General features: G+C 47.2%; 1 protein-coding gene across 1 annotated transcript in view; it reads left to right on the top strand.

Annotated features, from left to right (window-relative positions):
- Positions 1-359: 359 nt before the first annotated feature.
- SEZ6L (seizure related 6 homolog like) overlaps positions 360-22,710 on the top strand; it is an 82,972-nt gene continuing 60,621 nt past the window's right edge. Inside the window, exons 1-8 of the mRNA XM_059895248.1 lie at positions 360-396; positions 7,779-8,549; positions 9,372-9,505; positions 11,627-11,819; positions 13,767-13,952; positions 17,508-17,673; positions 21,899-22,065; positions 22,465-22,659. Coding sequence (XP_059751231.1) covers positions 360-396; positions 7,779-8,549; positions 9,372-9,505; positions 11,627-11,819; positions 13,767-13,952; positions 17,508-17,673; positions 21,899-22,065; positions 22,465-22,659 — 1,849 coding nt within the window. The remainder of the gene's footprint in view (positions 397-7,778; positions 8,550-9,371; positions 9,506-11,626; positions 11,820-13,766; positions 13,953-17,507; positions 17,674-21,898; positions 22,066-22,464; positions 22,660-22,710) is intronic.

The raw sequence follows: 22,710 nt of genomic DNA, 5'->3' as shown, positions 1-22,710 counted from the left end.
CTTGGGTGCTCTGGAGTAAAAGTGAGGTGAGGCAGGTGAAAGGCCAGGACCAACCTTGGGCACACCTGCAGCAACAACTAGAGAAAGCGAGAGAGCACCTCAGAATCACCTGGGGCGGGGGGTGCATTCTAGAAACCCACTATGCCTGGATCCAACTGCCCCGGATTCCAGCTCAGATGGTCAAGTTAACAGTCACCGGAAGTTAAGCATAGACAGAGCTGGAGGGCAGCAGCACTCTTGTGTAGAGTAGGTGTTAGGGTAAATAAACAAGTTTAGGTTATTCTGGAAGGTGTTTTTTCAGCATCAATCAAAATGTTAAATATGTAAATCTTTTGGCTGAGCAATACAACTTCTGGGACATGTTCCTGAAGAATTACCTGGACATGTTCACGAAAGGTATGTCTTTATTGCAGTGTTATTTGAGAAGAGAGGGTGGAGAATAACAACCTGAATATTAATCGATTAAGAACCTGATTCAATAATGTATATGTTTATATTTTAATGTAGCCATTAAAAAAGCATGAAGTGGCCACATATGTGCTGACAAAAAGATAGCCATGATGGATTTTAAGTGAAAAAATGGTGGTGGGGCACTAGTGTAATGGAATACTATACAGCAGTGAAAAATGAATTGATCAAAACTACGCTTATCAACATGGATGAATCTCACAAAATGTTGAACGAAAGGAAAGGAAAGGAAGGAGCAGGTTGCAGGAGGATTCATATATAAAGTTTTAAAACAGGCTGCACAATATATTGTTCAGAGATATTGACACATAATAAATGCACACAATAATAATAATAGTAAAATATACATAATGCACATAATAAATGAGAATGCTCAAGGCCAAATTCAGGACGGTAGTTACTCCCAGGAGGTGGAGAAGAAGGAGAGGATGGTAGGGAGGAACAAACAGAGATTGACTGTACTGGTTTGCCTTCTATTTCTTAAGCTAAAGGTGTACACACATGGGTATTGTTGCCTTAGTCTTCAGCTCTTTCTGAATGGCTGGAATATTTCAAAATGCACTTCTTAGTAAGTGCCAGAGCAGTATATACGATGTCATAACTCTGTGAATATTTAGATCGACAGTGACAACAGTGCTTTGTGAGGGCTGACAGCTGCTCTGTGAGCCGTGCTGGACACTCATGGGCTCATCTTACTCTCTGACAAGCCTAAGGGATAAGGCTGGTGTGATCCCACCTTACAGATGAGAACAGGGAGGCCCAGAGAAGGGAAGGGACTGTCCAGGGTCTCGTGGGCAGTTAGCGGCAGGCTGAGTCTGGAACCCAAGCAATTCTGACTTCAACCCCACACTCCTATGTGCTGTCACACCTTTTAAGGTGAAAATGCTTTATTATTTTTATATCAATACATTTTATTTGGAGATTAAACAAGATCCTATTAACAGGGGTTCCCTTTGGAAGGTAGGACTGGTGGATGGGTCGGGGTGGTACAGGGCTGATACTTCTGATTTTACACCTTTCAGGTATTCTTGCATTTTTCAGATAAACTATGTTATGTGGAAAAGAGGAAAGGACACAGGAAACAAGGTCAGAACGTGTCTAATCCTACCCCAATTTGCTCTATGATCTTGGACAGGTCACTTCCTCTTTCTGAGGTTTGATTTTTATTTTCATCTATAAAATGGGAAAAACAAAATGCCAAATTCACAGAACTGTTTGGAGGTTGGAATGAGATCGCAGCTGGGAATGCACTTTGCAGAGTGTCAGTCACCATCTGAATGTCAGTGTTGTTAGCCCGGGCATAGGTAGAGGGCTCTGACTGAGGCACTAGATGAAACCCCACGGCACCCGAAGCCCACCCCCATCTCTGCCCTTTCTGCCCCAGAAAGTCTTCTCAAAGTCCAGAGGGTCCTTGTTCCCGCAGGGCTGAGTGAGCTGGGTGAGCTGGGTCCTCTCTGGCTGAAAGGAATGGGTTGTATTCATCAGCTCTGGCTATTTGCTGTCCAAGGTGAACCTCTGGATGCTAGCACCTGTTGCCTGTGTCTGGCACATAGTAGATGCTCGCTGAATGAATGAATGATCAAATGTGAGTGGGAGAAAGAAATACAGCCCTCACTTATGTCAGTGTCCTTATCTGTAAAATGGGGATTAGCCGAAGACCTTCTCCGCCCTAAAATTCAATGATTTAAGCAAAACAAAACAGATCAGGGGCTTCCCTGGTGGCGCAGTGGTTGAGAATCTGCCTGCCAATGCAGGGGACACGGGTTCGAGCCCTGGTCTGGGAAGATCCCACATGTCGCGGAGCAACTAGGCCCGTGAGCCACAACTACTGAGCCTGCGCGTCTGGAGTCTGTGCTCTGCAACAAGAGAGGCCGCGATAGTGAGAGGCCCGCGCACCGCGATGAAGAGTGGCCCCCGCTTGCCGCAACTGGAGAAAGCCCTCGCACAGAAACAAAGACCCAACACAGCCATAAATAAATAAATAAATAAATAAAAATTAAAAAAAAAAAAAAAAGCAACAGTCTTTAAAAAAAAAAAAACAAAGCAGATCAACCCCAGGAATGGGAGTGAAAGTCTGTTCAGTTCTGGGGGCAGTACCAATGGTCATCAATGAGAGGGTCTTTTGCTCCCCCCGCCCCCACCCAAGGGACATTTGGCAATGTCTGGAGTCATTTCTGATTGTCACACAGGGGGTGGGGGGAGGTTGCTACTGGCCTCTAGAGAGTGGAGACCAGAGATGCCGCCCAACATCCTGCAGTGCACAGGACAGCTCTGCCCCCCAGCAAAGAATTATCCAGCCCAGATGGAGACGGCACGGAATGAACTGACATTCTTTGTTTCTGGTTTTGTCTGATGTGCTTTGATGTGGTTTTTCAAGCCTCGAATAGCCTTGTGTTGTTATGGCTGCTAACATGCTGTGTGACCCTGGGCAGCCCATTTTCCCTCTCTGGACCTCAAGTCCTTCCTCTGGGCACTTTGTAACCAGGAACTCTGGGACACTTTCCATCTATAAGAGGTGACATTTCGTTTTTGGTTTTGTCCCTGTGGGGGCCAAGCAAACCCACCAGCATGGGCTGAGCAAGTCCTTATTGTGGAAGGTGAAGAAAGCACCACTGAATTAGATATGAATATTGTTGATGAGAACAGTGACTAACATTTTTGTACTGCCATTTATCAGAAAGGTATCCATTGATCCATCTGCCATTCCTACTTCCTAAAAGTAGTCACTTTGATTACTAATTCACGAGTCCAGTGAGACAAGAGTTACCATCATCCCCACCGGGAGACTGCATCCCAAAGGGGTTCAGTGACTAGTGAATGAAGCAATTCTGTGATTACAAATATTTGTCTGCTTTCCCTCCTCCTCTCCATCACAAGGCAGCATTTAAACCCTGCTCTTTTCATAAAAGTTTTTTTCACTTAAGAAAGTTTTGAATACTTCTTATGCACATTTTAGAAAATGTCAAAAAGTAGAAGGAAGAAAACACATCACTGAAAGGCCCACCACCCAGAGGCAACCAGGATCACACTTGGGGGCCTTTCCTCCAAGTCAAAAGATGACTCTCTGATTGCGATTTGTTTGAGTTGGTTGCGTCTAGTCGTTCGCATCCACACCATAGAGTTTTACGTCTTGCTGTTTTCACAGAACGTTATAGCAGAAGCATCGTCCAGCTTCTGTTTGCTCCACTTCTCCTTCTATCCCTTCGTGCCTGTGTGATGTGCTATTGCTTAGAATCCAGGCTGCTCCTGGCCATTCTGCTGTGGGCATTTAAGATACAGATCTTCCGCTTCAGAGCTTCAGAACTTGTGCTTTTTCGACTTCAGTGGGATGCTTCCCCGTCTAACCTCCCATCTCCCCATCAACGTTAGAAAAAAGAGAGAGAGAGATGTGTTTCCCCCACAACTTGGGTAGCAGAACAAATGTTCAGTTGCCTTCAACGTTGCTCCATTCTGTCTTGAGAGAGAAAAGCAGCATAAGGATGTAATTAAAGCTCTGTCTCTTCGGTTTGGTACCCGTGTTGAGTTATCGCTGTGCGTCTGCCTTCCTAACTTCTTCTTTTTTTTTTAAATCGAAGTATAGTTGATTTTACAATGTTGTGTTAATTTCTGCTGTACAGCAAAGCGATTCAGTTATATATATTCTTTTTCATATTCTTTTCCATTACGGTTTATCACAGGATATTGAATATAGTTCACTGTGCTATACAGTAGGACCTTGTTACGCCTTCCTAACTTCTTGAATGCAGGGACCATGTCCTAGAGTGTTGACTCTCATGCTGAGGGCCAACCAGCCAAGAGAGTCAGCACCCAGTGCTTTCACTCATCAATTGATTGACAGCATTCCAGTGGGGCACTGAACACCCACGATAAAGGGAGAACCAGCCAGACGTGACTACGATGATTGAAAAAGTTAAGTGCTATGGGAAAGAGGAGTTAATTTAACCCGGTGGTCACTGGGGCCCCAGGAGAAGCAGGCCTGTTTGAGCAAGTGAAGTCTCTGGACCTCTGAGGCCATGGAATCCAATTTTGGCCAATTCCCCCTGGGATGTGGTTTCGCGTGGCACTCATTTGGCCAGCGTCCCAGCTGAGAACAAAGGCCGGGTCTCATGGGCTGCATGCCTTGCAGATCACAGAATATACTCATCTGTCTTGAACATGGCCTTCAGTTTGGAGCCAGCCAGCAAGACCCCAGCGTGTGTGAGCTCTGAAGAGTAAGAAGAGGCATCGGGGGCAGGGGGATGAATTTACATGGTGCATATTGCAACTCTTCTTGGGAGACAGGTGTTCAGTGAGAAAGGGCTGACGCAGTCCAGTGGATCCGCTTCCTAAAATGCTTTCTAGCTGCTGAGCTTGGCACCAGTTTTTCCCTGGGGACTCCAGAGGTGGCAGCAGTGATTGGGGGTGGGGAGGAAGTTGACTACAGGGTCCTCTTGTATTTCCTTCTGCTTTTCTTGGCTGTGCTGGATCTCAGTGGGCTTGGAGGAGATCCAGATGTGATGGGTCTGGCAGAGGAGACCAGACCCATCCGGTCTGGTTAAAATTCGTATTTTAACCAGGAACGTGTTGGGGTTGGGGGGTGCCATCTGGGGGGTTGAAAAACGCTGTAGCCCACCCAGCAGAAACACAAACAAACCAAGGGTTTAGAGAGAGGGGTTTTGCGGGGAGAGGCCAATTCAAGCTGAGGAGAGGCTGCAGGTGATAATGCTCCTTATTTCTTGAAGGCTAGCAGCGTGATCTTTGCCATCAGGAAAACCAAGGTTTGAAACCCAGCTTTGTTGTATGACCTTGGAAAGTTATTTAATATCTGAAAGCCTCCATTTGCCCATCCATAAAATAGGAATAATGATTTCTAATTAATAAGGGTGAGAAAGATTTAAGTGAGGTAATGAATACAAAGCGTGTAGCACATGCCTTTGCACATATTCAGCACTCAATAAAGTGATCAGAAATAAAATGTTATAAATATCACTCTTATTATAGCCAAGGCACGTTGATGTGCTTTATGTCATTTGTAATCTTTTATCACCTTTGACACAACTTGTTTTCCAAGTATTTCTATCTCTCACTCCCTCTTCCACTTCCTCTCTCTCCTCCAGCCCCTTGTGATCAAGGGGACATTTTTGTGGAAAGACTGGCTGAAACTAATGTAGCCACAGGACCCAACAAAACTCACAAGCTAGTGTCAGGACTGAGGTTGTCACTTGGCCCTTTTTAGCAAGATTACCAACAAGCTCTAAGAATAATTGCCAATTACCTGATTGTTTCAAAAATCAACAGTCAGAGCTGGAAGGACCCTTAGATTTTATCTAGTCTGGCTGCCCATTTGACACACAGAAGAGGAAACCCACCCAGTAATGATGGGGAGTAGTGACCAAGACAGGACCACTATCCGGGTCCCCCAACCCCTGGTTGCATCCAAGCTCTGTGCATCAAACCACAGCTGGGTCTTGGGAGCCAGGTCTCCTGAACCCTCATCCTTGATTGTTTTTGTCTCATCACCTTCTCAGTTGACAGTCTACAAAGATGGTCAATACCAATCATTTGATAAAAGTGACTGTGAGCATAAAAGTCACAGCTTTCAAGCAGGCCCACAACTGATCTGATCCTATGAGGTAGATGGAGTATCTCTGCTACACAAAAGAGGCTTAATGGACTTGCCCAGGTTCACGCAGCTAGTAACTGTCAAAGGCAGGATTTGAACCCAGGTCTAACCCCAAAGCCTCAACGCTTCCCACCTTGGACCAGGAAACCTGCCTGGCGCCTGAATGACCTGGATCTGTCCTCAGGTCATCCACACACCCTCTCCTCCCTGATGTCTGCTTCTGCCCCAGTGCCATCGTTGGCCTGGAATGTACACTGGCTTGGTAATCAATGTTACACAACAGGAATATTTGTTGATGCCAGTTGCAAACTGTTGCAGTCTAGATAGATTAAGCCACTGTCGCCGCCGACTCCATGAAAGTAAAAGAGCCTTTCCAACGGCTACGGAAATAAATTTAAATGACAGTGCTGAGGGGACCTGAGACTGTGGCTGAGTGAGTGTCTTTCTGCGGAAAATTGACAAGGACAGCTATCAGTCCTTTGTCCCCAGGACGTAATTCCTCTCTATCTCAAGATCATCATCGGGAATGTTCTGACTGCTCCAGCCCCCTGCTGAGGGCACGATTACAATGACAAGAGTATAAAAAACGATGACGGATATAGCAGTGGATACATACGGGGCACTCTGTGGGTGAGGGACCCACATGTACGTACATGTACGTATGTTTTCCATAATCAACCTCTTGAACGATGAAAACCCTCTGAAATAGGGGGCAATAGCCCCATTTTACAGCTGAGGAAACTGAGGCTCAGAGAGGTGAAGCCATTTGCCAGCTTGCAGTTGGCAGAACTGGGTCTCAAATAAGTAGATGCAGCTGCTTTCAGGCATAATTCTGCTAAACAGTAGCCTGGGCCAGCCCTTATTTAAAATTATTAGGTGGTTTTCCTTTCAAGACAAAAATAACTCACAAGGAGTCAGCAGGACATACAAGGCCCACCAGAGCCTGGCCCCGACCTCCCTACCTCACCAGCTCTCTCTCTAATCACCCTCCACCTCTGTCCCCTGTTCTCTTTCATTCCTCTTTTTCACTCACCTCAGCCAGGCCTCGGGTCTTCCCACATTCCTCTGTTCTAAACCTGCCTCATGATTCTGGATCCTTAAATCTTCGTGTGTTTCCCACAAGGTCACTTGTACATTATTTAGTTAAAACAAAAAAAAATCAAACTCCCCCAATCCCAGGATAATATAGCCCTGAGTCAGGGCACACAGCTTAGAGAAGAGACTGTGGGTTGGTTACAGCCCCACTCATCCTCTTAGTGGGATAGCCTTGTGCAGTGAGCAACCTGCCCAGCTGTACATGGTGGTCCTGCCCCACAGACTGGGTTAGGGGCCTGTCCTCTTAGCACACAAAGCTTTTCTCTTTCTAAGCGTTTATCACATCAAATATGATTATTTCTACTTTCTTATTCCCCCTCCCAGGGCATATGTAACTGGACTGTGAAATTCTTGTGCCCTTGGTTTCTGTAGCTCTAATGCTTAGCTCAGGCTGGCCATGGTCAACCCCAGTCTCCCTGGTTGGGAAAAGGAAGTAAGAAAGGAAGGGAAGAAGGAAGGAAGGAAAGGAGGCAGCCCCACATTGGTTGATTGGGCTATACCAGCATCCTCGCAAGCCTTGGGTGCCACCTTAGGAGGGCCACCCTCAGAGTCTGCCAGGTGAGGACCTAAAGCCCCCGGCCCCAAGCTAACTGGTGTCCGTTCTCTTTCCAAGATGCGCCACTGGAGGGAGATGCTGGCCCTTCAGGTACTTACTTTCTGCCCTCGGAAGCCCTGGGGAGCAGCAGTCTGAGCCAAGAGACCCCCAAAGAGAGAGTGACCACGGACCCTCTGAATCCAGCGCAGTCAGGGGACGAGCTTCGCAAGCCAGAGATGGAAGGGATGGTCTCCTCCGCACCTCAAGACCCCGCGGCCGCATCCATGCTGCTTCCGCTTCCGGAGGAACCGGGCACCAGGCATGCCTTCCCCCCCACGAAGAAGCCGCCTTCGCTCAAGCAGGTGAACTTGACCAGGAAGCAGCTGAGGCCGAAGGCCACCACCGCAGCAGCTGTGCAGAGGGCGGCGTCCCAGCCAGCATCCTCGGGCCTGGGTCTCCTCTCCTCTGCCACGGAGAAGCCCCGCCCACCTGGGGACCAGGGCCCCGTGGCCTCCGCGGGGGAGGAGACCCACCCACTGTCGCTGTCATCGGAGGAGCCCCTCTGGCTGGAGCGGAAGGAAGGTTCAGTCCCCACGACGCCTGCGCCACTACAGATCGCCCCCTTCACCTCGCAGCCGCTGGTGGCCCACACGCTCCCCCAGAGCCCCGACCCCGGGGCGCCCGCCGTGCCTGAGGAGGCCCACGAGGCTCCCCCAGGGGATGCCAGCCCCATGACCCTCATGGACAAATGTGAGAACGAGCTGACCGGGTCGGCCTCGGAGGAAAGCCAGGAGACCACGACGTCCACCATCGTTACCACCACGGTCATCACCACCGAGCAGGCCCCAGGTGTGCATCCCCCAGCCCCTCCAGCCCTCCCAGAACTGCGATGAGGCACCTGCTGTGTGCAGGGCATGGGAGAGGGGGGCCGGGGAGGTCCACGCCCCACCATTGGTTACCATCTATGGAACCCTAGCTATGAGCTTGACCCTGTGGCCCAGAATTAATATCCCTATTTTAGAGATGAGACCCCTGAGACAGTAAGACATCGAGCACGCTGCCCAATGCCACACAGCTAAATAGCGGGATTCAAAACCTTTCATCTTGGAACAGAATCCTTCTGTCTGCCTAGAAGGCCCTAGCCTTTCAAGGTGCTTTTGCTTTTACCGTTACATGAACTTGATAAAATGCACGTCTGTGTTCCAGTCTTTCTTCTACCTTTTTTTCCATCTTCAAACACAGAAGAGAGACATCAGCTGTCAATCATACATTGATTTTGGACAAATGCAATGTGGCCGCTTAGGAAAGAGTATGAGCTCTAGGTTTGACTCCTGCTCGCTGTGTGAACTTGGCCCAGATGCACACCCTCTCTGAGCTTTGCTTTACTTATCTCTGAGATGAGAAGGAAATATCAGTCCCTTCGAGGATGAGTGGGGTCACCCCTGTAGACCGATGAGGTGCCTAGCAGCATGTAGTAAGTTATCATTCTATGTCAGATGCTGCTATTTGATTATCATGTTGATTCTGGAGCTGAAGGAGAATGAACAGCAGTGGGAGGAGTGGGGACAGGAGAACACAGGTGTCCCCAGAGGCCCTGTTACAGCCCGCAGCCCATCTGAGAGATGACATCTGAGCTGTTCTCCGTGTCCTAATGACAGTGCTTTCCTCCAGCTCTCTGCAGTGTGAGTTTCTCCGATCCTGAAGGGTACATCGACTCCAGTGATTACCCACCGCTGCCCCTTAACAACTTCCTGGAGTGCACGTACAACGTGACAGTCTACACTGGCTATGGGGTGGAGCTCCAGGTAACCCCAGAAAGGCACCCTGCAGTGGCTGCCACTTCCAGCAGGAAGTCTCTGAAGGATTGTCTGAGTCAGGCTTGTTTTTATCATCCTAACCAGTTTGTTTCTGGCTTTGCCCTAATGGGGCAATTTAAGCTGGGCTTTGGTGGATGAATAGGAGTTCCCAACTCAGGGCACAGCTGAAATAGCTTGGCACACATGGAGGGAAGGGGATGTGTTGATAAATTGTGAATCATTACACCCAGAAGGAAAGTCCTCTGATATCCTGCTTATCAAACACACACATAGTCATGGAAGCCCCATGTGGCTCATTTGATTCATAAACTTTTGGCTGCAAACTAAGAATGGAAAAGCAGGGTACAGTAGTGCTCAAACATCTGGGTTTTAAGTCGCAGCTCTACCAGTTAATGCTGTATGACTTTGGGTAAGGGACTCCAGCTCTCTGAGCCTCAGTTTCCCCATCAGTAAAACAGATGAAAATGTTGCTACTTTACAGAGTTTCAGGGAGGAGTAAATATGACAGTGCACAGAGAGCATTCATCCAGAGCCTAAGGGAGAGAGAGCGGGCACTCAGTGCATGTTACCAATTATCCCCACCCTAGTTCCAGGCCATCCCCAACCGACCTCCCCATCTTTAGAAGCACGTTTTGATATGAAGTAAGATGACATGCCAGGAAGTGGTGAACTGTGCAGTTCACTGTCTCACAGAAGAAAGGGTGGAAGTGAAGCCAGAAATGGAGGCCAGTCCCACGTGGTGGCAGAGCCTTCCAGGCCGAGATTAGTACCACGTGGTGGCAGACCCTTCCAGGCCGAGGTTAGAGGCTGGACATGTGCTTTTTTCTCATGGGCAGTAAGGAGCCACCAGAAGATTTTAAGCAGAGTCAGTTGTATGACATAAGCAGGACTTTACTTTAGGAAGGTTTTCTGATTGTACAGGGAGGATGAAAGGTAAGCCTCTCAGCAGAACTTGTGTCCAGAGCTTAGCACAGCATGTGGCACATGGTGGGTACTTCGTAAATGTTCATGGAACTAACCTGGAGAAAAGTTGCAGTCCAGCTGATTCTGGCACTTGATGAACACTTTCCTCCACTTGAATAGGCCCACTCTGTGTAATACTGTACGGAGCTTTTTATCAGGCACAGTAGAATTCCTTCATTAGCACCTACTCTGGACCAGTCACAGCAGTGGGGGACAGGGTGGTGTGTAAAGCTGATGCAGAGCCTGCCCTAAAGGAGCCTGCTGTTTTGTGATTGAGATAGACACACATGGAAGACATTGGGATGCTTCTCCCAGTGGTCTGTAGTAGATGTTCACAGTGGATGTTGTAGAATCACAGTGGAGAGACAGGCAAGCTCCTTGGCAGTTAGGGAAGGTTTCACGGAGAAGGGCACTTTTAGTGGGGCTTGACGAATGAGTAGGCGTTCATCAAAGAGAAAAGAGAGTAAGGTGTATGGCCTGAAAGTGGAAGGACTTGTCAGTAATGCCTGCCTTGCTTACACAAGAGGCAAGGGTCTGGGGTCCCAGGCCCCACTAAGAGAAGGAGAAATATTCATATTGGGAACTGGGGACTGACTAAGGTCCCCACCCCACCCCCGCTCCATTTGTTCAGCATCCTTGTCTGCGAGTAAAGTATCTCCCTTCTTTCTCTCCCAAGCCTGGAAAGTGGACTTGGCAAACCAAGTACATGGAGCTTTGAGGAGGCTCTGCCATTGAAGCCACTATTGAGGAGGATAAGAAAGTGGGCCTGAGAAAGCCCTAGAGATGAGGCCCCCCACGCCCTCACCAGTTTATGCAGAAGGGCAAGAATGTATTCAGTCAGTCTATAAAGATCTATTGAGCACGTACTATGGGCCAGGCACTATTTTAGGCCCTGGGGACCCTGAGCAGCACGGAAAGTTTCCTGCCTCCCTGGAGCTTACCTTCTGGTGAAATGACTTCTGTCTCCCTGGAGATGGGACCTCAGGCACAGGCTGATCAAACCCCTGCCCCCACCTGCCAGCTCCAGAAGACTCTGTCTCGGCTGCCAGCATCCAGAAACCTCTTTCATGGGACTCAGATAAGGGGGCTAACAGATGCCCTGTCTCAGACATGACTCAGATTCTGTCTGCCCCTACCTGTCTCCAGGTGAAGAGTGTGAACCTGTCCGAGGGGGAGCTGCTTTCCATCCGCGGGGTGGACGGCCCCTCCCTGACCATTCTGGCCAACCACACCCTCCTGGTAGAGGGGCAGGTGATCCGAAGCCCCACCAACACCATCTCTGTCTACTTCCGGACCTTCCAGGACGATGGCCTTGGGACCTTCCAGCTGCACTACCAGGGTAAGATCAGGCTGAGGCTGTTGAGATGTAGCTTTTTTCTCCCTTTCCCTCTGGAGCCAAGGATTCTCACCCTTTTTGTGCCAGGGACCCCCCTCTGGCAGTTTGGTAACACTGTGAACCCCTTCTTAGATTTGTGTTTTTAAGAGCATAAAATATATACAATTCAAAAGGAAGCCATTCATATTTAATAGCAGTTGTCAAAATATTGTTTTCATCTATGATATCATAATCTATGTGCTTCTTTATTAACACATTAAATAATATTTCCCAGTGGCTCTGATAATTACTGTAATTTCAAAGGAGCATAAGAAATATGTCAAGATATTCATTTTGATATGAAAATATCTGATTTCTCTTGGTGACAGAGTCACAGTTTCTGTGACTATGTTACAGATTGTTGCCTACATTTGTGATTGAAGGAAATATCATTGTTAAGTAAAAGGTTAATGAAGAATAAGCAAGCCGCTTTTTCCCATTCAAGTTCATGTCTCCTGAATCTGACACACAAATCCCATGAGAGTCCATGGGTTTCTGGGAAAGAGCCTCTGCTACTGGAGTCCTTCTCTCTTTTTTCTTCTTCTCCACTGTTTCTTTCTTTCCTTTTTGTCTGTTTCCAGTCTCCTCTCTTTTGTTTTCTGTTCACCTTTCTCCTCTCTTCTCCTCCCTCTTTTCTTGCTTCCTTCATATCTTTCTTTCCTCCCCTCCCTCTCTTCATTCCCACCCCCATTCTCTCTTCCTTCTCTCTCTCTCTCTCTCTCTCTGTCTCTGTCTCTCTCTCTCTCATTTCAATGTCATCCCATTTTCCCCACCTCCTGGGCGGTTCCCAAGACCTCCGGTTACTTCCCTTACCAGGAGCTCCCCCTGGATACTTGCCAAGTATATGACGGGGAAGGGGAGCCCTTAGCCACACCTTGGGAGATTGAAAGCCATCCACATTTACGTCACATTGACTAAGTGTCTGGAAAAACAATTCATTTAAAAATTTCCCCTTGGATGTTTCTGAAACAGATGGGTGACTGTATACAGGAGTGTCCGTTTCCTCACACCTTCTCAATAATACAGACTACCGTCTGTTGTCTTTGTTAATTAAAAAATGCAAAAAATAGCTCATTGAGCCATGAGCTTGAATTTAGTCCTCATGGGAACTGGGAATGCAGATATCCTAGGCTACAACAGAGGTCAGACCATAGTGTAGTGGTGGAGCTAGGATGGATTCAGCACCCTTTTATGAAAATGAAACTCAAGGAGCTCAACGTGGTCACGTACACCCTTCTACCACCCCGTCCAGTGAGCTCTGTGCACCAGATACTGGGCTAAGGAGGCTCTTCTGTGGCATTTCACATGTAATCCTTACTGCCACCTGTGAAACAGGGACGATCACAGAGAGGAGAGTGAAGTTCAGGACACTGTGTCACTTTCTCAAGGTCACACAGTTTCTGAGTGATGAAGTAAGAGAATGTAAACTCACATCCATCTCCCTCAGAGCCCAAGCCCTTACCTCCCAGGACAGTTGTTTCCAAGCTTTCATATCTTGGGCATTTCCTGAAGAACTGGTTATTCTAACTCTGGTCCAAGAGCCTGCATTTTTATCAGACACCTAAGCTGTTCGTGCAGGTGAGACTAACCTACCTGGGTGATCCTGTCCCTCCTGTGATCAAGGAGAAGGCCATTCTGTCTCCAGGGAGAGATGGGAACACATTTGTCACCCCAAACCTGCTGTCTCTGATTAGGCAGGGTGGGGAGCTTTGAGCCTAGAAAAAAAGTGCTCATCTGGCAGTCTCAGCACCACGTGATCAACTCGAGTCACAAAAATACCCTCCTCCAGCACTCCAGGGCCCTTAGGGACCTCATCTTTTCTCCTCAGCAAAAATTGACTCCCGGGATGTGGGTCACGTTCTTTGTCTCCCCCTCTGAGAGATGACTGTCTGCCCCTGCATTTCTTCCCAGCCTTCATGCTGAGCTGCAATTTTCCCCGCCGGCCCGACTATGGGGATGTCATGGTGATGGACCTGCACTCAGGTGGGGTGGCCCACTTCCACTGCCACCTGGGTTACGAGCTCCAGGGTACCAAGACGCTGACGTGCATCAATGCCTCCAAGCCCCATTGGAGCAGCCAGGAACCCATCTGCTCAGGTACATGCCAGCCTCAGCCAGACCAAACACGGATGGTCCACTTAAGAGGGGAGAGACCAGCCCCCAGGGTATGAAGATTGACCTTAGGGAAGAGATTCCTCCAAATACAGATGGCTGCTGCCATTTAAAGTTTTGTTATATGATAAAATTGACCATTAGTGACATTTAGTACATTCACAATATTGTGCAACCATCACCACTATCTTTATCACCCCCAAAAGGACACCCTGGACCCAGTAGCCCCTGGCAACCACCAATATGCTTTCTGTCTCTATAGATTTGCCTATTCTGGACATTTCATATACATGGGATCGTACAATATGTAATCTTTTGTATCTGGCTTCTTTCACTTAGCATAGTGTTTTCAAGGTTCATCCATGTTGTAACGTCTGTCAGAACTTCATTCCTTTTTATGACTGAATAATATTCCATGATATGGATAGGCCACATTTCATCTGTTCATTTGTTGGTGGACATTTGAGTTGTTTCCACTTTGGGGGTATTAGGAATAATGCTGCTATAAATGTTTGTATGCAAGTTTTTATGTTTTCATTTCTCTGGGGTATATACCCGAAAGTGGAATTTCTGGGTTATATGGTAATATCATGTTTAACTTTTGAAGGAACCGTCAAACTGTTTTCCACAACGGCTGCACCATTTTACTTTCCCACCAGCCATGTATGAAAGTACCAATTTCTCCACATCCTCACCAGCACTTATTTTCGATGTCTTCTTTTTATTATTATAGCCATATAATAATGTGGGTGTGAAGGTATCTTACTGTGATTTTGATTTGCATTTTCCTAATGGCTAATGACATTGAGTATCTTTTCATATGCTTGTTGGCCATTTGTATATCTTCTAGGAGAAATGTCTATTCAAGTCCTTTGCCCATTTTTAAAATTTGGTTGTTTGTCTTTTTCTTGAGTTGTAAGAGTTCTTTATATATTCTGGATACTAGACCCTTACCAGATATATGATTTGCAAATATTTTCTCCCACTCTGTGGGTTGTCTTTTCACTTCATGATAGTGTCCTTAATTTTGACAAAGTCTAATTTGTGTAATTTTTGTTTGTTGCTTGTGCTTTGGATATGACAGCTGCCGTATTTTGAGCCCAGTCCATATGCCAGGGCTCTGATAAATCCTCACAGCAATCCTACATGGTGGGAACAGTTATCCCCATTTTACAGATGAGGAAACTGAGGCTCATGGAGGTGAAGTTTCTTCCTCAAAGTCACCAGATAGAAATTGAACTGAGTCCAGAACCCTTCTCTCCTGAGCTCTTTTCCTTACACCTTCACTGTTCAAAGTGCAATCTGCAGACCAGTGAGATTATTAGAAATACACAATCCCAAACCCCATACAAAACCAAGCGAATCAAAATCTACATTTAAAATGCTCCTTTTGTGGTTCATGTGCACATTATAGATTGAGAAGCACTCTGTACCACACTCTGTCTGCCCCAGTGGCCATAACCTTGACCATCCTCAGTTATCAAGAGAGCTAATCTCTATTAGATTCTCAAAAGTCCTGACCATGGCCAGGAGAGTGTAGGCTGCGCACATTAACTGAGCACCTACTCTGTGCCAGCCCATGAGTCATGTACAAGAAGAATACTGGGAATAAGAAAACATCACTCCTGCCCTCCAGGCATTCATAGTCAGTAGAATTCAAAATGCAAATGAGAGCTGATGATAAATTCTCAGATTTAATTGTTGCAGTATCATTCCCCCAAGGCCCTTCAAAATTTTTCTTTTTTTTTTTTTTTAACAAAGAAAAAAAATTCAAACCATAGGGCAGTTGGTCTCCATGCCTCCCTGATGTTAATTTTTATCTATGTATGAAATCAGAGAGGAATTAAGCCTCAATTTGTGCTAAGGAAGACGGATAGGGAGCCGCTGCTGGCAAATTGAAACCAGTCATCAGTCAGCTTAATAAGGTAAGGAATGGGAGCAGAGAGGCTGCAAATGAGCGGCAGCTCGGGGAGGACAGGTTGCCGGCGCCCCCCACCAGGGACAGTGTCCTCCATCTCCTCAGCTCCTGAGCTATGGGGCAGTAATGCTGGCTACATTTTGAGCACCTACTCTGTGCCAGGGACAGCACCAAGCCCTCTACATGCAGTGTTTCATTGACTTACCACCACAGTCCCATAAAGAGGGTGGAATTATTATTAACATTTTACAGCGACCTAGAGGTTCAGAGAGCTTCAGTGGCTTGTCCTAGATCCACAGCAGATAAGTGGCACTGGCCAGATTTGAACCTTCACTTTAGGATGGGGATTCAAGAGAGCTAGCTGGAGAGACTGCGTCCCAGTGCTCTGTCCGTGGTCCTGAAAGAACTACTGTACAAGACTTCTTGGTAGTGTCTTTGCTGTAGGTCACAGCAGAGTCTAGAGCAGAGAAGGGAGCTATCTGCCTTTCTCATCAGTGCAAGTCCTTATTAGTCATGCAGTCATTCAGCAAACATTTAATGAGAACCAAATATCTCCTAAAAATAAGACTACCTCCCCACATTTGTGTAGCTCTTCCTAGTTCACAAATCACTTTTTAATATTTATTAAATTTTTATGATAAAAGTAATATATGACTCTGGTAAAAAAAAAAAAAATTCCGAGAAAGTGTTGAAGATTGTAGCAAATCACTTTTATATTCCTGGTCTCAATTGATCCTTGCATATAGCTCATTGAAATAGATATAGCCGACCATTTTCTAGCTTCTTTTTTCCCACTTAAAATATAGTGAATATTTTCCTATTTTCTCAAGTTCTTTGAGAACATGGTTCTTAAAAACTATGTGAATGGCATGCATTTATTTCACCAAGCATCTGTAAGCGGACATTCATGTTCTTTCTTGTTTTTTGCTCTTAGAGGCAATCTGGCAGTGAACATCCTCATTCATACATTTTTGTGAAATTCTCTAAATCTTTTCTTAAGGTAAATTCCCAGAACCTTAATTACTAGGTCAAAGTGTTTGAACATATTTTCCAGATTTTTCATCAAATTGCCCTCCTGAAAGCCCATAGCAACTTGCATTGTAACCACTCCTGAATGAGAGTGACCATTTCCCATCACTGGAGATAGCTTTCCAGTTTATTGCTGCTTTTTATCTTGACCAATTAGGTGGATAAAGATAGAATATAGTTTAGATTTGCATTTCTTTTATTACTAGTGAGGCTGTATTATTTTAGTGCTTACTAAGTAATAAAAGTATATTTCTTCTTCTGAGAACTGCCTATTTATGTCCTTCTTAATTACCATTTTGTAATTAGGAATCAGGGCACAGCCAGCGCATGGAAGAATCCTTAAACCACAGCCATTCATTCCCCACCATGGAACGCACATGGCAATGGTTCTAATCATGGAATTAGACCTCCTGTCAAACAGGATGAACCTCTCAGGAGGATGGGACTTTTCCCGTGGTTTCTCTCTTTCCCCAGCCTATTTCCTCCCATGAAGGGGTGGGGACGGGGAAAGGATGAAACCCTCACTTCCTCTCTCTCTCTGTCTCTCTCTGCAATCCTCTCACTGCCCACCCACCCCTACTCTCTGACCCCAGCCCCTTGTGGAGGGGCTGTGCACAACGCCACCATCGGCCGCGTCCTGTCCCCAAGTCACTCTGGAAATACCAATGGGAGCCAGGTCTGTATGTGGACAATTGAAGCTCCAGAGGGCCAGAAGCTGCATCTGCACTTTGAGAGACTGTCACTGCACGAGAAGGACAGGTAAAACTCTGAGGGTCCCCAGCCAGCCTCATTCCTTCCCAGAGTGTTAGAACGTGGCTTGGGATTTGGAGTCTTGAAAGGACTAAAACGCTGCCTCATGGACGCCAAGAAAGGAAGAGCTGGGGAGGGTGGCAAGGATATTAGAGACCATCATCTTCAATCTCTTCCTTTTACACATAAGGAAACTAGGACATACAGAGGGGAAGGGACTTACCCTAGTCACACAGCAGGGTAGGGGGAGAGGCAAGAAGGGAATCCAGTTCCCCCACCTCGAACTGCCTCATCCCTTCTCCTGCACATCCCTTTTTGCAATTGAACAAGGAGGGAGTGTTTACTGAACATCTGCTCTGTGCCCAATCATGTATTAGGCTCCATGGAGAACAGGAGAGAAGTAGGAAACATGGGTTCCTGGCAGTTGAGATGGAAAAACCAGACTTATGTACAAGAAGGAACTAGGGAAGATACAAGACAACATCTAACCAAGAGTATGTCCGTAGATGCTAAGTTATATGCACAGAATCCAGAAGCTGAAAACTCTGAGAACTTATTCTAGAATATTCTGGAATGTTCTAGAAAATTAGGGTCTTAGCTGCTTAGACTTGCTGTCTTAGGTTGAGTTCCCTTGGAAACAGACAGAGTGACAAAGATGTGAGAGAAAGTGGTTTGTTTGGGAGCTGATCTTAGAAAGCACCAGGAAAATGAGCAGAGAAGGAAAGGGAGTAGATACAGTATGTATTAGTAAGCAGGTGACTGCAGAGACAACTGGGTCTCTGTCTTCTGGGGGCCTCCAGGAAGCCGTGTTGAGCAGGGCTCAGAGCATTCTTATCGGAGGGTGAGGGAGCTGGGTATTTATCCACCCCCACCATCCACTGTTGGAGGCGGCGTGCTCCTGGACACACTGACTCCCCAACACTGCCTGCCACCCTTGGAGCTGGCTGAGCTGGCTGATTCTCAGAGACTCTGGAAACCAGCCGAAAATGGGTGAGTAATGAGTGCTGAGGGGATGTGGGTAGGGCACCGACAGAATGTCAGCACCTTAGAATTCTGGAATCTGTCCGATGTTGACCTTAGAATTATATAGTGTCCTGGCTTCTTTGATGCTTCAAACCTAGACCATTAACCTCTAGGAAAGGATTCTGAGAGAAAATAGCAGAAAACTGAGTAAGTTACCCAACTCTGGAGTCTACTTCCTTCCAAGTCGTCCAGCTTTATCCTGAACAACTCCATATCAATAAATCACTGCTTTAAAGTACAAGGTGTGGGGCTTCCCTGGTGGCACGGTGGCTAAGAATCCGCCTGCCAGTGCAGGGGATATGGGTTCGAGCCCTGGTCCGGGAAGATCCCACATGCCACAGAGCAACTAAACATGTGCACCACAACTGCTGAGCCCACGCGCTGCAACTACTGAAGGCCGCGCACCTAGAGACTGTGCTCTGCAACAAGAGAAGCCACCGCAATGAGAAGCCCACTCACCACAACAAAGAGTAGCCCCCGCTCGTCACAACTAGAGAAAGCCCGCACAGCAACGAAGACCCAACGCAGCCAAAAATAAATAAATAAATTTATTAAAAAAAGAAATTCTCTTCCACCTGGGAACTCTGGGAGCCAGTGTAGACACACACCCTAACCTCCCCATTCCTAGCGGCGAGAGAGCAGAGATAATTGTCCCTCATCTCCCGTTAGTTGGATGATGGCTGCTCTCAGAGTTTGTTGATTCCCTGACACACTGGCCTGTCACCTGTTCCAGTAGCTGGGGTGCTCCAGAGAAAGCCTGCAGGACAAGGACACAAGTGCAGAGAAATGGTAAGAGCCTTGAGGAGCAAGTAAGCCCGTGCGCCACAACTACTGAGCCTGCGCTCTAGAGCCCACGAGCCACAGCTACTGAGCCTGAATGCCACAACTACTGAAGCCCGCATGCCTAGAGCCTGTGCTCCGCAACAAGAGAAGCCACCACAATGAGAAGCCCGCGCACCGCAACGAAGAGTAGCCCCTGCTCACCACAACTAGAGAAAGCCTGCACGCAGCAATGAAGACAATTAATTAATTAATTAATTAATTATTAAAAAGAAGAAATGAGACCTGATCTAAACCTTGGAAAGAGATTTGATCAGGGAACCCAAAATACAGTGAGTGGGTAGAGTAGCCCAAGCAGGGAGAATAGGAGTGCGGGGTGGGCAAAGATGTAGAGGTAAATGGGGATCATCTTCTGAAGGGCTTTGGGTACCGGGCTGCTTCTATAAGCTATAGATAGCCATGGAAGGATTTTGAGTAGAGGAGAGAAATGAAGAAAGATTTTAAGGATGGTTTCCCCCCAGAATGAAGTCTTTCTAAACTCCAGTCCCATAGTATGCAGCACAGAAGGTGGGTTCTCTGGTCAAACATGTTTGGGAGACAATATGTACACAGTCTCTGTCTTGGAAGGTGCTAATGCACATTAGCTGGCAAAGGCACTGACAAGTCCTGCAAGGGAAAAAATGTTTAATTTTTATTTAACCTGGCATTTCCCAAACCCATTTGACCATAGACTATGTATAGATTTTTATCACTATTTTAGACATTCTAGAGCACATAAGTAGAAAATTGCTATTTTTGGAAGATTAATTGACTAGAGATTTTGAGATCCTGAGAGTTTGCTGTAGAGCAGAAGACATTAGTTCTCTGAAACAGGAGTCCTGGGGCATGGCCCCCAAGATACAGCAAAATCAGCAGGGATCAGAAGATTGTGAAGAGGCCCCTCTCTACTCTCGGAATGGCCCTTGGCCTCTACCTCAGCCCCCTCCTCATACCAGCCACAGTGGTCACATGGCAAAATGAACAGACTGTGACTCTAACATTTATGCATTTTGGTGACATTAGAAATTCATATGATAACCCGTTTTTATGGGTCACAGTAAAAAAAACCCGAAAATATCTCAAAGGATTAAAAATGCCTGTTTATGATTCCAGAAAAATAAGTGATCCAATTTGTATACTGGTTTCTTCCCCATTTTTGCATAACTTTTTAAAAAATACCAAGGCTAGCAAAGAGCCAAGTGCCAAAGGTTGTATTTTTCTTTTTTAGTAAATTTATTTATTTATTTATTTTTGGCTGTGTTGGGTCTTCGTTGCTGCATGCAGGCTTTCTCTAGTTGGGGTGAGCGCGGGCTTTCTCTGCTCTTCCTTGCAGTGCACAGGCTTCTCATTGTGGTGGCTTCTCTTGTTGCGGATCATGGGCCCTAGGTGCACGGGCTCCCGTAGTGTGGCACACGGGCTCAGTAGTTGTGGCTCGCGGGCTCCAGAGCTCAGGCTCATAGTTGGGGCACATGGGCTTAGTTGCTTTGCGGCATGTGGGATCTTCCCGGACCAGGGCTCAAACTTGTGTCCTTTGCATTGGCAAGCGGATTCTTAACCACTGTGCCACCAGGGAAGTCCCCAAAGGGTTTTAATAACAGTAAAAATGAATACCAACGTTTTGTCTGATGCCTTTCATTTTTCAGGACACTTTATCTTGTATTCTCACAGTCCCCCTGTAAGATAGGTAGGAAAGACGTTGTGATCCCTCTTTTCATGGTTGTGGATACTGAGGCACAAGGTGTGTTGAGACTTCTGTGAGCTCAGTGGGTAGGGAACTGGGGACTAGAAATTGGGACTCCTGACTCCAGGCACGGTGGTCTTAGGAGATAAAAATCAGTGACAGAGTCTAGTAGGGGTCCAATGCTTGGTCATTTGACTTGCATACCTGCTCTGTCCTGTGCACTTTATATCCATGGTCTCTAATCCCCACACTGTGGTGTAGGTGTGCTTGTACCCATTTTACAGATGAAACAGAGGCTCAGTGGGGTGCAGTGTTTTTGTCCAAAGTCACTCAGCTCAGAAGTTAAAGTCGGAACTCTGTCTGATTATATATATATATCAGTATTTCAGGAATGATATTAGCCCAGTCATCCCAACTTCTCAATTAGTAATAATAATCAGTATCTATTAATTCGTCTGGTCATTATGTCATACCCAGCACTTTCCTTAAGAGCTCAGAATCTATCCATGAGTCTGGGACAAGCATTGTACAGAAAGGGAGACAAACTTGAATAGATGAAGCAGAGTGTCTGGGCGAGTATGGTGTGAAATCGGGATGTGAGTCTGGGATTGAGGCCCCGGAGGGGGTGGTCACAGCACACACCTCCCACTTCTGTGCATCAGCGGCCTGAGAAGACCTCATATTGGCTCTTGTCTCCTTCCCCACTGCCAGGATGATGGTCTACAGTGGGCTGACCAACAAGTCCGCTCTTCTCTACGACTCCCTCCAAACCGAGAATGTCCCCTTTGAGGGCCTGCTGAGTGACGGCCACACCATCTGCATCGAATTCACGTCTGACCAGGGGCGGGTGGCCTCAGCCTTCAACATCCGGTTCGAGGGTGAGGGTCTCAGAGGCTGCCCCGTCTCCTGGGGTGGCAGCATGGGAGCGGGGGAAGCATGGCGGGGCCGGGTCATGGGAGGTAGAAATCTGACCTGCAAAGGACTGGGGAGAAGCCATAGCTAGAGTGACTCTTGGACTTCCAAAGGCCGCCTCTGCGGGGTTGGGAGAGCAGAGGTTCTTGTTCCCATTTTAGATGTGAAAATAATGAGGCCCGAGAAGCCAAGTGAATGGCCTAAGGGCCCTCAGCAGGTCAGTGGGAACTGGAATGTGGGGTCTGGTACCCGTTTCCCTTGGGGCTTCCCTGAACAGCAAGAGGGGCCCCTGCTTCTGAGACACAGCCCTGTGAGCCACCCCTGACTCATTTGAGTGGCTGCCCTCTTTTGTGTCCTGGCCTCAGCCTTTGAGAAAGGCCACTGCTATGAGCCCTACATTCAGAATGGGAACTTCACCACGTCCGACCCAACCTATAACATCGGGACCATAGTGGAGTTTACCTGCGACCCCGGCCACTCCCTGGAGCAGGGCCCGGCCATCATTGAGTGCATCAACGTGCGGGACCCATACTGGAACGACACGGAGCCCCTGTGCAGAGGTGAGTGGGTCACAGCCCTCCTCCCAGGGCACCCCAGAGCCCTCCACCCCT

This window comes from Balaenoptera ricei, chromosome 14 (assembly GCF_028023285.1).
Source record: "Balaenoptera ricei isolate mBalRic1 chromosome 14, mBalRic1.hap2, whole genome shotgun sequence".
Classification (NCBI taxonomy): domain Eukaryota; kingdom Metazoa; phylum Chordata; class Mammalia; order Artiodactyla; family Balaenopteridae; genus Balaenoptera; species Balaenoptera ricei.
The sequence above is the reverse complement of the archived record's forward strand: the minus strand, read 5'-3'. Positions and strand labels throughout refer to the sequence as shown.